The following is a 12,979-nucleotide window of genomic DNA, read 5'->3' as shown; positions in this document are numbered from 1 at the left end:
GGGAACACTTTTTATTTTAACTGATATTACTGTCTATAAATGTTAATGCATCAGTCTCACTTTTTACAGTGTCAATTATTAGCAGAGACAAACACACTTTCAGTTAATCATATTATAGACATCTAATTAAAGCAGTGCAGCTTTCTTAGTGGGCCTGTGTCTAAAATAGTCAAAGAAAATATGTGAGTTTTGATGTTACATACATTTTTAGAGAAAAGTCATCAAGATAATCTTTTTATTGTGCAACAGGTTACAGTTTTGGCACTCCTCAAGCCGACCAGTATATTCCACAGGTTCCTCCTCCACCAACTACTCCGGGAACGGCAACATTGGGCTTTGCTCCCACCACAACACCAACTCAGGATTTGAGCAAAGCTTCGGCTGGGCAACCTGAATTTTCGTATAGCCAGTATGGTAAGACAAGTTTGCACTTTCATGCCTCTTTCTCTCCGTCGTAGTTTTAGGGTGCATTCACATTTGTCATTCGTCTCTATGCAATGCATATAATTTACCAAATAATGCGGTCACATTGTCTGTTGGCAAAAATACAGGCATGAACGCAAACCAGACTGCCCTAAAGTTACTACCCAGTATCTTTTTTTAGACGTTTGTCCGGACCAGAGTACTGGACTACAAGTGTGAACGCACCCTTACTCACCTCTGAGCCCAGACTAAATCACTGGATTGTTTTTGGTCCCAACACTTCATTATTACTACCGTTTAATCCAGCGTGAGCTTGATCTTAAGACCATTTAGCTTGAACATGCTTTTTGCACACATGAAGCCTCCTGCAACTGAGCTGTGAAGAGTTCTTCATTTCTGTCAAGTTCCTTCAGCACGCCTGCGTGTTGTTAAAAAAGATTAGTAGGTAAATTAGATCATCCTGCCTTGCAATGCTTGTTGTCTTTGATTTTTTTAAATTCCCCATTGAAGAAAGTCTAACCATACTGTACACATTCCTAGTTATTCTCTCCTTAACACCTCTGACTTCCTTGTTGGCTTCTTTTCATGGTCTTGGCATGATCGCTAATAACAATGCCAAATGCCTTTCAACATGTCTGGGATTTGTTCATACCAGAGATTTGCAAGTTTTTTTTGTAACTCATGCATATTTTTAATAGAATCCTGGGTAAGTAGTTTTTCCAATGTTATAATGCGCATTACTTTCTGGCAGATATTTATTTGGTCCTTCACCTTGACTGTCTAGTTTTACATTGCATTTGTTGGTTTTGTCGAGCTGGTGACCTTCTTGCCAAACCTAATCATCACTCATGGATGTTTATCAACAAAACCTTAATTTTCCTTATTTATAAAATGTATTATGGCCATTTAAAGGGGGACTTATTCTTTTTTGACTTATAAATGTTGTTGGAAAATGGATTATGGCCATTTAAAGGGGGACTTATTCTTTTCTGACTTATAAATGTTGTTAGAAAGTTGGATACTAGTGTTAACAATGCCAAAGTGTCAAATCTTGATGTCCATGCATTTTGGCGTGAGCATGCACGTAATTTTGGACGTCTCTGCTTGCGGTGTTTTCAATCTGGCTAGGTCGTAACCTCACCACAAGGTGGAAGTTCTTATTTATAAATAAAGTTGATTTGATTTGATTTGATTCGGACATTATGTCAAACTCTGCTTCAGGCTATGGGAAAACACAGAAAAAGGTAGTATAAAGTATTATTTTCATATAATCGTGGCATGTGCACTATAACACTGACGTGCGACATGCAGTGACATAAATGTTGCTAAAAAAAACTGCTGTTTTTATGCACCGTCTGAATCGATTGGTGAGTGTGCTGTTATACCTAATGTTGTGACCGGGTAAATATACTGTATACATAATGCAGGTGCGGGCGTGCGCATGTGTATATGGGTATGTATGTATATATTAGGGCTGTCAAAATTAACGCGATAACGCATTAACTATAATTTTCAATAATGGCACAAATTTTTTTTAATTGCCGATTAACGCGAACACATCCTTTTTAACCCTCGGGGTGTGCCGTAGCAAGAGGGAACTTGGCTGCAGTTCACTTGCTACTGATGAGCCGCAAGCGAGCAGAAATGGACAAAGGAACGTCTACCTTATGGAAATATCAGGTTCAAAGCCGTGGCAAGTTGTTCTCCCAACAAGAAAGGACTATTTTTCGCCGTGGGAAGAAGCGACATCCCTGCAGCAAACGCCTGCTGTGCGTGTCGTTCTAGAGGTGGGTGGTGCTTCACTTCCGTGTTCAGATTATGGTTAAGGTGCAGTGATAACATAACATTTAGATTGTTACTGTGACTACTATAGTAAGTAGGATGACATAAAAGCTCAACAGAAATGAAAGATGGTTGGCACGATGTCGAAAGGAGACTTTTTTTCAATTGCAGTTGATGCGACATCAAAACAAGTCAAGACACTTTCTCAAACCAATCACACACTTTTCCAAAATAGAAACGCTACGCTATATATCCGGTTTAACTACGTTTAGGGTTTCTCCTTAATGTACGGGCTTCATATGAGCCACCCCACCTAACAAAATTAATTAATATAAAGTATTGTCGCGTCCAGAAGAAAACAAACTGACGCTCTTTTTTAGCTTTTATGGCCAATGTTATGCTAACAACGGGCCCAATTCCAACAAGTACTTCCTCCGTGCACACACGTCTGTCTCCATGCTTCACTCCAAGACACATAACACTTGTTCGTTCTCCGCCGACACGGTGTGTTCACAGACCATGGGAAAAATGACCACCATAACACACTAACATATACATTAACACCAGCCATAAGCAGGGAGTTGTCTGGAGCGAAGGCAGCGAGTCCACGCTGTGGACGTACTTTAATATATTTGAGATACCTGCGGACAGCAATCTTCACAATCTAAGATGACACTGGTGTTTTTTTATGAGAGAAAGGCTCACAGCAATGTGAAGCAAGCGTGTCGTGAGGCTCGCTTTCCGTCATGGACATGGCGCAACAGAATCTAAACAGAGTCTCTAAACACGAGTACAGTCGCCAATAACACCAAAAATAGATGCTGGATTTGTTGCCAATCGTTTTTATGACAGAAAAAGTGACTAAAAGATTGGAGAAATCCCTATAAAAATAATTTATCAACAAAGTACATGGTACAATAAGCAGAAACAATTTAGAAAAACAAAACAATATTATGTAAGAAAAATATATATGTTAATACTATACTTAATAACAGATTTGTTTTAAATGTATAGACACTTTTTTTTTTTTGCCTATTTAAAGAATATATGCGTCATAGCAAGCCATGCGATGAAGTTATATCGACCACACCCCCACCGCTATAGGTATTTTGGAAATTTAGGGGAAACCCTGACATTAACAAAATAAAAATGTCTTACGTTACGATTATGCTTTGTCAGAGATGTTTTGTAATGTTATTCTGTGATATTTGCACCTAAAGAAATGATAGTATATACGTTTAGGAATATGGGGGTGGGGGGTATTTTTCTGGCTGGCTGAAATGTTTTGTAAATTATTATATAACATGTTCTGGTCGAGTCCTCTATTACAGCATGATTAGCATATTTTTTTATATCTCTTGCATTCAGTACCCCTCCACCCTAAAAGTGGTTGACTGACTCCCAGAACCCTGCTGATAGTCAGGTCCCAGCGCCAATGCAGCCTAACTCGACGTTAACATTAGATCTATAGCAGAAAATTATACGCTTAAAATGTAACTTGGATGTTAATAATTTTGTGACAATTACACCTTAAAAAAAAATGTCAATAAGCCTTGATGCACAAGTTTAATTCAAATATATATGCTATTGTATGATTTTAACTTTCAGGCATACTATGTTTCTTGAAATAAAAATGTCATTGTTGTACAATGGTACCTTCGTTTGTTTTGTTATTAAACCATTTCAAAAGGTTTGACAAAATCCAAAGTAGTTTTTTCAGTAAGAAATAATGTAAATCCAATTATTGTGTTCAAGACCCCCGGAAACACAAACCACATTTGAGAGAAAATGATTGTAGTTAAACTTGCAGGAAACAATGCAAAATAAACATAGATAAGAAATGAAATGTATAAATAGTTATCAATTTGACCTTGTGTTGAAGACTCCTGTTGGCAAAGATAGCGATGAGCGGAGAGGGCAGGGGGAAGAGAGACCCACGCAGATGCCACTTCTGTACAGTGCAACCTTGATTTACGATCTTAATCGATTCTTGAACATGATTCGTAAACCAAAAACTTTGTATTGTGAAGCAGAGTTCCCCATAAGAATCATTGTAAACATGAATAATTGGTTCTAGCCCTGACAAGTCCCTATTTGTGTAATAAAAAGAAAACACTTAGACACTCTGTGTATATGCACTGTGTATGTATTAATGTATGTAGAAAGTGTATGTAGAAAATGTGTATATGTATGTATGTATGTGTGTGTATATACAGTATATGTGTGTGTGTGTGTATATATATATTGCGCGCGCACACACACACACAATCGTGGTCAAAAGTGTACATACACTTGTGAAGGACATAATGTCATGGCTGTCTTGAGGTTTCCAATAATTTCTGCAACTCTTTTTTTTTTTTTGATAGAGTGATTGGAGCACATACTTGTTGGTCACAAAAAACATTCATGAAGTTTGGTTCTTTTATGAATGTATTATGGGTCTACTGAAAAAGAAATGGCTAAATCAGGCTAGAATTTAGGTTTTAGAATGGCCTTCCCAAAGTTCTGACTTAAACATGTGGACAATGCTGAAGAAACAAGTCCATGTCAGAAAACCAACAAATTTAGCTGAACTGCACCAATTTTGTCAAGAGGAGTGGTCAAAAATTCAACCAGAATCTTGTGGATGGCTACCAAAAGCACCTTATTGCAGTGAAACTTGCCAAGGGACATGTAACCAAATACTAACATTGCTGTATGTATACTTTTGACCCAGCAGATTTGGTCACATTTTCAAGTATGTGCTACAATCACTCTATCACAAAAAAATCTGAATTGTAGAAATTATTGGAAACTCAAGACAGCCATGACATTGTTTTTTAAAAGTGACTGTGTACATGTATATATGTATGTATATATATATATATATATATATATATATATATATATATATATATATATACACACACAAAACCAGTGAAGTTGCCACATTGTGTAAATCGTAAATAAACTTTTTGTAGTTGTCGTCAAAAAAAAGCAAAACGACTGAGTCACGAACGCGTGAGATTCTTTGTTTGGGTGCTCGTTTCTATAGAACAATGGTCCCAAACTGCCATTTGGGGCCCACGGGCCCTTACTATGTGGTCCTTTTACTCAACTCCATAGTTTAGTGGAATTGTGGCCTGCGCACCCGGGGCAGCTAATAGTTACTGTTAATATATTATTGCAATCTTCATTCCAACTAGAAAGAACATTAACTACAATATCGGTGCAAACGCAAATGACAGCAAAACAAACATACATTGGGTGACACAGAGCAACTTCCTGTAAGCAAGCGGAAGTGTCTTACCATTTCCTGGGGAACTCAACAGTTTCAAAATATAAAATGTTTACATTTATAATTATTTGTAGGGGTCCAATTATGCAAAACCAACTTTTCTTACCAGTTGGCACTTGTTTTGGTGTATTTAGGATCGCCATAAGTCATGAAAATGTGAAATCAAACCATTGAGGCATTGCGGGGATATTTTATAACATGAGAAGAGTGTGACATATTTTGCCTTTGTTATACATATATATTTTGATACATGGTAGAGTTTACCCTAAGAGCTTTGCGTGAGTTTGCCAATTTTATACAGTTGTCAATAAGTTCCTTCTTTTTCTCTATCCTTGCGTCGTGGGGTACACTGGCTCGTACATGCAAATGCATGCTAAAAGCCTTTGCTCTTTCTAATCAAATTTAGCATATAGTGGGGGAAAATAATCATAATATGACCCCTTTTAAGGCCTTTTCGTTGTTCAGGGTCACTTTAGGTGTTGGTCGAAGTACTTAACAGATTCAGTCACATGGTTAAAATGTAAATCAAAAGTGAAACTTTGTGCGGCCCAACCTCACCTTGACTACCTCTGGCGTAGAACGATACATCAGTAAACCGACGAGTTTGGCCATACGATAATCGAGATAGTATCAGAAAACCAAGGCAAAATTTTGGCGAAAATCAAATCCTGTGAGAAGCAGTGCGTAAGAAAAAACAGGGTACTTTTTTGAGATGGTATTCCCTTCAATTTTGGGCCAAAGAGTGTAACATGCAATAGCTCCACCGCAGAATATTTTGCATACTTCACAACATGTCATGAGGCCAGGCTGGTGTGACAGTAAAGGCAGGCAACCAGTCGGGTAGATTACTGACATGCATGCTATATTCTGATGAAACGGCACAAAGAGAACCAGATAAAAGATCAATGAGTAGAACAGTAAAGTGAACTTTGTCAACTTCCTAAGCGGGATGAAAATTAGTCCGCCAGCGGTATCTGGGTTCAGTCAACCTGGTCTCCTCGTCTCCCTATTAGGCTTGGGTAACTACCCTCAGGACCCCTCTGCCTACAGACCAACGCGTCCTTCTCACAGTTATGGTCAGGATGAACAGGGAGGAAATGGTGCAGGTAGGTGCCAGCATCACATTCTCCAACCCCAAAAGTAGCATTTGTTCAGTCCTGTAGTGTTTTATAGTCCTGCAACGTAGTTCTTGGCATCTTGTTGGCCCTGCAAAGTATGTTGTGTGTACATTTTGCATGTACATACCGTGCGTACAATAGTGTAAAACAGTGTATTTCAAACATTGTCAGATTCAAGTGTTTTCTCCTGCTTGTCGCTTTACTATATCCACATGAACCATGACCTGTTTTTGTTTTGCATTGCTTTGTTGCTTCTAAAGGGATGATCTAATTTTCAGAAATATGTTCACAGCTCAGTTGTGTGTGTGTGTGTGTATCAACAGCCCGTTTGCCCAGTGTTTTCCCCTCCATGCCTTTGCACCAGGTAACAAATTTAGGCCAGTTTAGAGGACACAGTGCCTGTGCATTTGTTCCGCTGAGTGCTGTACTTAGGAGTCAAATTATGAGATGTTGGTATGAAAAAAAGTCTTAAAACTATTTTATTTGTTGCATTCATTCCCATTTAAAATAGGACAGCCTACATCTGTGCTTGTGATGGAAAACAGGGGCCAAGCACCAAATTCTGGGCCCCCATCCCACCCTAAACCTAATGTCATACACACACACATTTGGTATACATTCACTAAAAACTAAATTTGCATGATTTTGGTTGAAACCATCTTTTTAATTTTTAAAGATGGGGTTAACATGTAGATAAACCCCCCTAAATAATTCGTCTTTCAAAAAGTTTTTTCTTTTTAATTTTTTTTACAAAAAAGTGCCAACAAAATCATAAAGTGGCTGGACGAGAGGTTTGCAACCTTTACTATCAAGAGACATTTTTCCGCCTCTTACACTAAAGGAAAATAGTATAGATCCGCAAAACATGACACAGCTTATAAGCTTTTAAAAGTTTAAATCTTTTTATTTTACAGGAAAAGCAATCTGACCATGTAATATTTAACTATGTTTCCTTTTTTTGCAAGTATTCATGGTTAGCTTCCCCAAGGGGTTGCATGCTGGAGAAGCTAAACTGAACACACAGGCTTCCATCTCTTACTTGCCTTCCTTGCGCCTCAGGTCTCAGCCTGTGTGTATTCACGGTCTCACAGACAGTCGTAGATTATAGAACTATTAAAAAAAAAAAAAAAAAACTTTTCTCTCCGGGGTTAAATAAAAAATCTGTGGGAGCCACAAAGAGGCAGAAGAGCCACATGTGCCTCCAGAGCCGCGGGTGGCAGACCACTGGGCTAGAATGTGAATTTTGATTCTATTACCCATCATTATTCTCTTAAATATGATTACAAATCGGTCAATTTTTCCTTTACTTCAGAGTGTAAAGTAGAGATTATCTGATACACCTCAGTTGTTATTGTTGGATACTGCGAATCATAACACATTATTATTATTATTATTATTATTCAGTACCTGGGAGTTAAGTCTGCCCCTGGCTGTAAAAACTAGTGACCCCTCAGTTTCAAACTTTAACTCCTTGAACACACCACAGTTATGTGCAATGAGGTGCAAAAGTAAAACTTGAACATAACTTTCTCCTATGCTGCCGCAGATAGATTTATTGTATTTTTACCTTTGTTCTGTGGATCATCCTTGTCCCAAATTGTTGGTGCTTTGTGTGAAGCTTTGACGACGTTGTCGTCTGTGTTGAGAGAAGCGTTCCATGTTCGGTTTGTCTCTATCCAGATGGAACAAACTATTTTGTATTTTTCCCAGGTGTTGGTAGTCACATTTTGTATTTTATTCAATCAACCTAATTATTGAACTTCCACACTTAAAACAATTTTTGATTGATTTATGACTTCCTACCCAATTATTGAACTTCCACACTTATAACAATTTTTGGTTGATTTATGACTTCCTATTCTAACTTTTTTTTTTTTTTACAAAAGCCTAGGGCACCCCTTATGCTTGGGGCACTTGGGACTCTCAAGTATAGATTTTTCTTTTTCTTTTTTTTGCCTTCTTTGATGTTAGGGGTCTCCTCACCAGTTGCAGGGTGGGGTCTCCTCACCAGTTGCAGAGTGACAATGCCACCGAGTGTCCAAGTAGAAGAATGTCCCACAGCTTATTCAGAAGGTTGAATGAGGCCTGGACTTCAGTTATTTGTAATACTATTTATCAACTACCATCCAATGATCTTTCTAGCTACACACGGACACCTATTTTACAATTATTTTTCTCTCATCCCCGCATTTTATCATCCATCGCAGGGTACGGTCAGGACCTGACTGCCTTCAGCCACACTTTTGCAGACCCCAGCCAGCCCACGGCGTACGGGACACCGACAGCACAGCCCGCCAATGCTCCTCAGCCCGCCGCCAGCCTGTTTGGTAGAGGGCAAAATCACAACGTACAAGGCTTCCACCCATATCGACGTTGACAGGGGTGCTGTGTAAAGTTCAAACAAAAAAATTATCTGGGGTTTAAAAAAACAAAAACAGGAGTCAGGGAAATGTGTGACCGATTGTTCTATGGGAGTTATTGAATGCACATGGTTGAAATGGAATCCACAGTAGATTATGTGGAAAAGTTGTACAATATTTTGGTTTCAACAGCAAGATGCTTTTATCTCCAAATCCCCCTATCCCCCACCTCCATATTTTATAGTGGAACTAAACTACTTTGCAATAATTTTGATTGTCTTGTCAGAAACTAGCACAGAAACTATATGGAAAGAGACTCTTATAAATATGTATATTTATGGTTGACTAATATGAAAACAGGGTTTTGAATTTCCTCAGCTTTAAATTCTAGGGAAATTGTTATTTGGTGAATATTGTTTACTTTCTGAGCCTTTCAAGTTTGTTTGAAATTGAGATTATAGATATATATATATTATACACAAACTGTGCAATTTTTTAAAGAGGAATTTTGTACTATAAGTGTACACTTTGCTTGTTTTTTTTTATTTAAAGATGTAGACTTCCCTCAGGTGGCTGTTTTGAGTGCATTTCGCACTATGCAAAAAGGACAAATTATTTAAAAAAACAAAAAGGAATAAATGTTTTAAAGATATGATCCTTCCATTTTTTTTAAGTTTGACTGAACTGTTTTTGTTGTGTTTTTTTTAAACACCTTTTAATACCCTAAAGCCCGAAAGTAGTAAGGGGCCTTTTTATGGCTCACAGCTTATTTATTTTTTACTTGTCTGAAGCACAATCCCAGCAGGCACAAGACATTGATAAAATGTTGATTATATGTGGGGGGGTTTTATACTGACTTCGAAGCAATGTTGCAAAATAGTTGTATTTGTAAATTGAGACAAGGTTGATGTCTAACGTTGGATCCCCACTGTTGGTTGGGAAATGACCAAATTTCAATGGTCAAATCCGCGTCACAACCTGACAGTGAATAAATGTCATCAAAAAGCATGTTTCAATGTATTTGTGCTGTAAAATGTTTCTTGGGAAATTACCAAAATTCAATGGCCAAATCAACGTCAGAACCCAACATTGATTCAACGTTGTCAAAAAGCATTGTTCCAACGTTAGGTTTGAGTTGCTCAAACTCAGGACCTAATTCCACAAGTTTTCAACATTATTTTGATGTCTTGTGCCTGCTGTTGTGCAAAAGTAAAGTTTGAAAAACTGGGAAGAAAAAAAAAAGGCACACTGTCGATAATCCCACAAATATAGAATGTTTTTGCCTTTTTACCAATTATACAAACATCAAATTGGCCCCTAGCTGCATCCTTTGAATGTATAGTGTTTGAAGGTGAGCAATACTGCAATTCCATCCATCCATCCATTTTCTACCGCTTATTCCCTTTGGAGTAGCGGAGGGTGCTGGAGCCTATCTCCAGCTACAATCGGGCGGAAGGCGGGGTACACCCTGGACAAGTCACCATCTCATCGCAGGGCCAACACAGATAGACAACATTCACAATTGTTGGTATCAATTTGATGCTAAGTGACAGTTTTTACATTTTTCAAGATCATTGAATGATTTTGTGATCCTTGATTTTAATTTGTTAATCATGATTGGAATCATAAAACAGAACAAATATTTAGGTACCCAGATAGTATTTGTATCGACACTTAATTGTTCAACAATATTGATTACAGCAATATAAGACGATGTAACAATATCAACAAAATACAATTATTCTCTTTTATTGCATTTGATTGTTTAAAGCAAATTGCAGTACGTAGTACGGTGGCCTGGAAGTATATAAAACACTAACAATTAAATTACGGAAGACAGAAAAGACATAACGCTTTACAACTTCAGAAAAGGCAAAAAACAAAAGCCTAAATAACTTAAAATTTTATAAACCGAAAAAGGAATGTCCTGAATTACAGATTGACAACTAAATCCATCATTTTGTTCATGTCCTTAGCACCTGCATGAGGGAGAAAAAAACTCAGCGGATGTGGATAAAATGATTGGCTGATTGAGCTGTCAATCAGTAATTCGGGACAGTCCTTTTCCGGTTTGTCGAATCGGAAATTGTTTAGGCAATTTTTTTGTGTGTTTTCTCAAATTGTAATTTATTTCATGAAACATTAAAGTGTTTGCACTTCCGTACAATAGTCCAAAAATAATCAAACAAAAGCAACCACTGACTGGCTCATGCTGCTACATACACAACTAAAACATAACCTTGTAAAGCTACAGAAGAAAACTGAAAATATCGAATCACGCTAATATTTACCTTGGTATCTACCAGCCACAACATCGACTCTTGGATCGACCTACCCACCTCTGAACTTCCTGTTTCATTTTGTTGACAATTCTAATGATTTTTTTGTCATAGTGGACGTTAAGTTGTAACACAGGACAACATCGAGTAAGGTATTGTTCACAGTGTGCCAGGGCAAAAAAAAAAAAAAGAATGTGGTTCGCTGTTTAAAATGTATTTTTAAAGTTAGCGCAGCGTTTCATGCTAGCTTGAGGCATAGAGTAAGGTGGCACGACCACAAAGTGTGTCAGGACTTAAGTTGTCACTTTTAAACTATTTACATTGTTTTTACAAGGCTGAACAATGGGGACAGAAACGGTGGTTTGAGACGTATCAACCTACACGTATTTTGCTATGTAGGCCTTGTCAAGTCATTAATTTGACAACAGAAAGTTGCTTGACCGGCGAGAAACTACCTAAAAAACACGAATTTGCAGCAGCAACAAAAACTACTAGCTAAACTTTCTACAGTACTACCCTCAACTTTACACAACTATTTGTAGGTAACTATGAATTATAATGATCATAACTGTACATACGGCCGAAGCCAACTCCCACTTGACTTTTATTAAGTGCACAAACGTTTAAAAACAACATAAATCTCTAAAAATGTGTCATTGCTGCGTCATAGTGACATTAAACTACACATCCCATGATGCATTTCAATGTAGGGACTTACAGAAACTATCCAGCCGCTTGTCGCTAGACGTGGCCGATCCAGCAAAATGATGTATACGATACCAAACAGAAACAGGACCAGTAGTGCCAATACTGATACTGCTTAGTGATTAATGATGGTATAGAATAGACATGGGGCACATTTTAAAAATACGTTCACATAAAAAAAAACAACATAAAGTGGAATCTTAACATGTGCAATCTAATGAGAAAATGTTGCAATATTGACACTAATAACGCTATGCTTCCTTGCAGGCAGTTTTTCCACTTTAAAACTGGCATTGCTCAAAAATTAATTAAAAAAATTGTAGTGGACAGATCTGAAGTTAATCTAGAGATTCAGGCGCTGAAAATAAAAATAATATATATTGAAATATGACCTATTTTTTGACACTTTTATGAGTGTGGCCTTTTAGTCAGATTTTTTTTAACTGTCAAATGTTTAAAAATAATATTTATCTATATAGGTTCTAATTACCGTATTTTTCTGACTATAAGTCGCAGTTTTTTTCATAGTTTGGCCGGGGGTGCGACTTATACTCAGGAGCGACTTATGTATGAAATTATTAACACATTACTGTAAAATATCAAATAATATTATTTAGCTCATTGACGTAAGAGACTAGACGTATAAGATTTCATGGGATTTAGCGATTAGGAGTGACAGATTGTTTGGTAAACGTATAGCATGTTCTATATTTTATAGTTATTTGAATGACTCTTACCATAATATGTTACGTTAACATACCAGGCACATTCTCAGTTGGTTATTTATGCCTCATATAATGTACACTTAATCTGCCTGTTGTTCACTATTCTTTATTTATTTTAAATTGCCTTTCAAATGTCTATTCTTGGTGTTAGGTTTTATCAAATAAATTTCCCCAAAAAATGCGACTTATACTCCAGTGCGACTTATGTTTTTTTTCCTTCTTTATTATGCATTTCGGCAGGTGCGACTTATACTCCGGTGCGACTTATACTCTGAAAAATACGGTACTTCATATTAAATATTCCACTATG

At 37.3% G+C, this 12,979-nt stretch overlaps 2 protein-coding genes across 11 annotated transcripts in view; both read left to right on the top strand.

Moving 5' to 3' along the window:
• The window catches only part of dazap1 (DAZ associated protein 1), a 65,735-nt gene extending 56,123 nt beyond the window's left edge, over nt 1–9,612 (top strand). For 4 of the 5 annotated variants that reach the window (XM_072914644.1, XM_061975911.2, XM_061975913.2 and 1 more), the window contains 2 exons: nt 250–414; nt 8,808–9,612. In XM_072914644.1, the coding sequence (XP_072770745.1) occupies nt 250–414; nt 8,808–8,977 (335 nt within the window). In that variant the 3' untranslated portion in view covers nt 8,978–9,612. The remainder of the gene's footprint in view (nt 1–249; nt 415–8,807) is intronic. The other variant, XM_061975912.2, reaches the window with a different exon arrangement.
• A 1,520-nt stretch (nt 9,613–11,132) lies between these two features.
• Nucleotides 11,133–12,979, top strand: part of LOC133616532 (dipeptidyl peptidase 9-like) — a 41,190-nt gene continuing 39,343 nt past the window's right edge. For 2 of the 6 annotated variants that reach the window (XM_072914642.1, XM_061975916.2), the window contains exon 1: nt 11,143–11,391. The gene's annotated coding sequence lies outside the window, so the exon portion shown is untranslated. Of the gene's footprint in view, nt 11,392–12,979 lie in introns of all 6 variants that reach the window. The other 4 variants (XM_061975920.2, XM_072914643.1, XM_061975918.2 and 1 more) reach the window with 4 other exon arrangements.

This window comes from Nerophis lumbriciformis, linkage group LG14 (assembly GCF_033978685.3).
Source record: "Nerophis lumbriciformis linkage group LG14, RoL_Nlum_v2.1, whole genome shotgun sequence".
In the NCBI taxonomy this organism is placed as follows: domain Eukaryota; kingdom Metazoa; phylum Chordata; class Actinopteri; order Syngnathiformes; family Syngnathidae; genus Nerophis; species Nerophis lumbriciformis.
The sequence above is the reverse complement of the archived record's forward strand: the minus strand, read 5'-3'. Positions and strand labels throughout refer to the sequence as shown.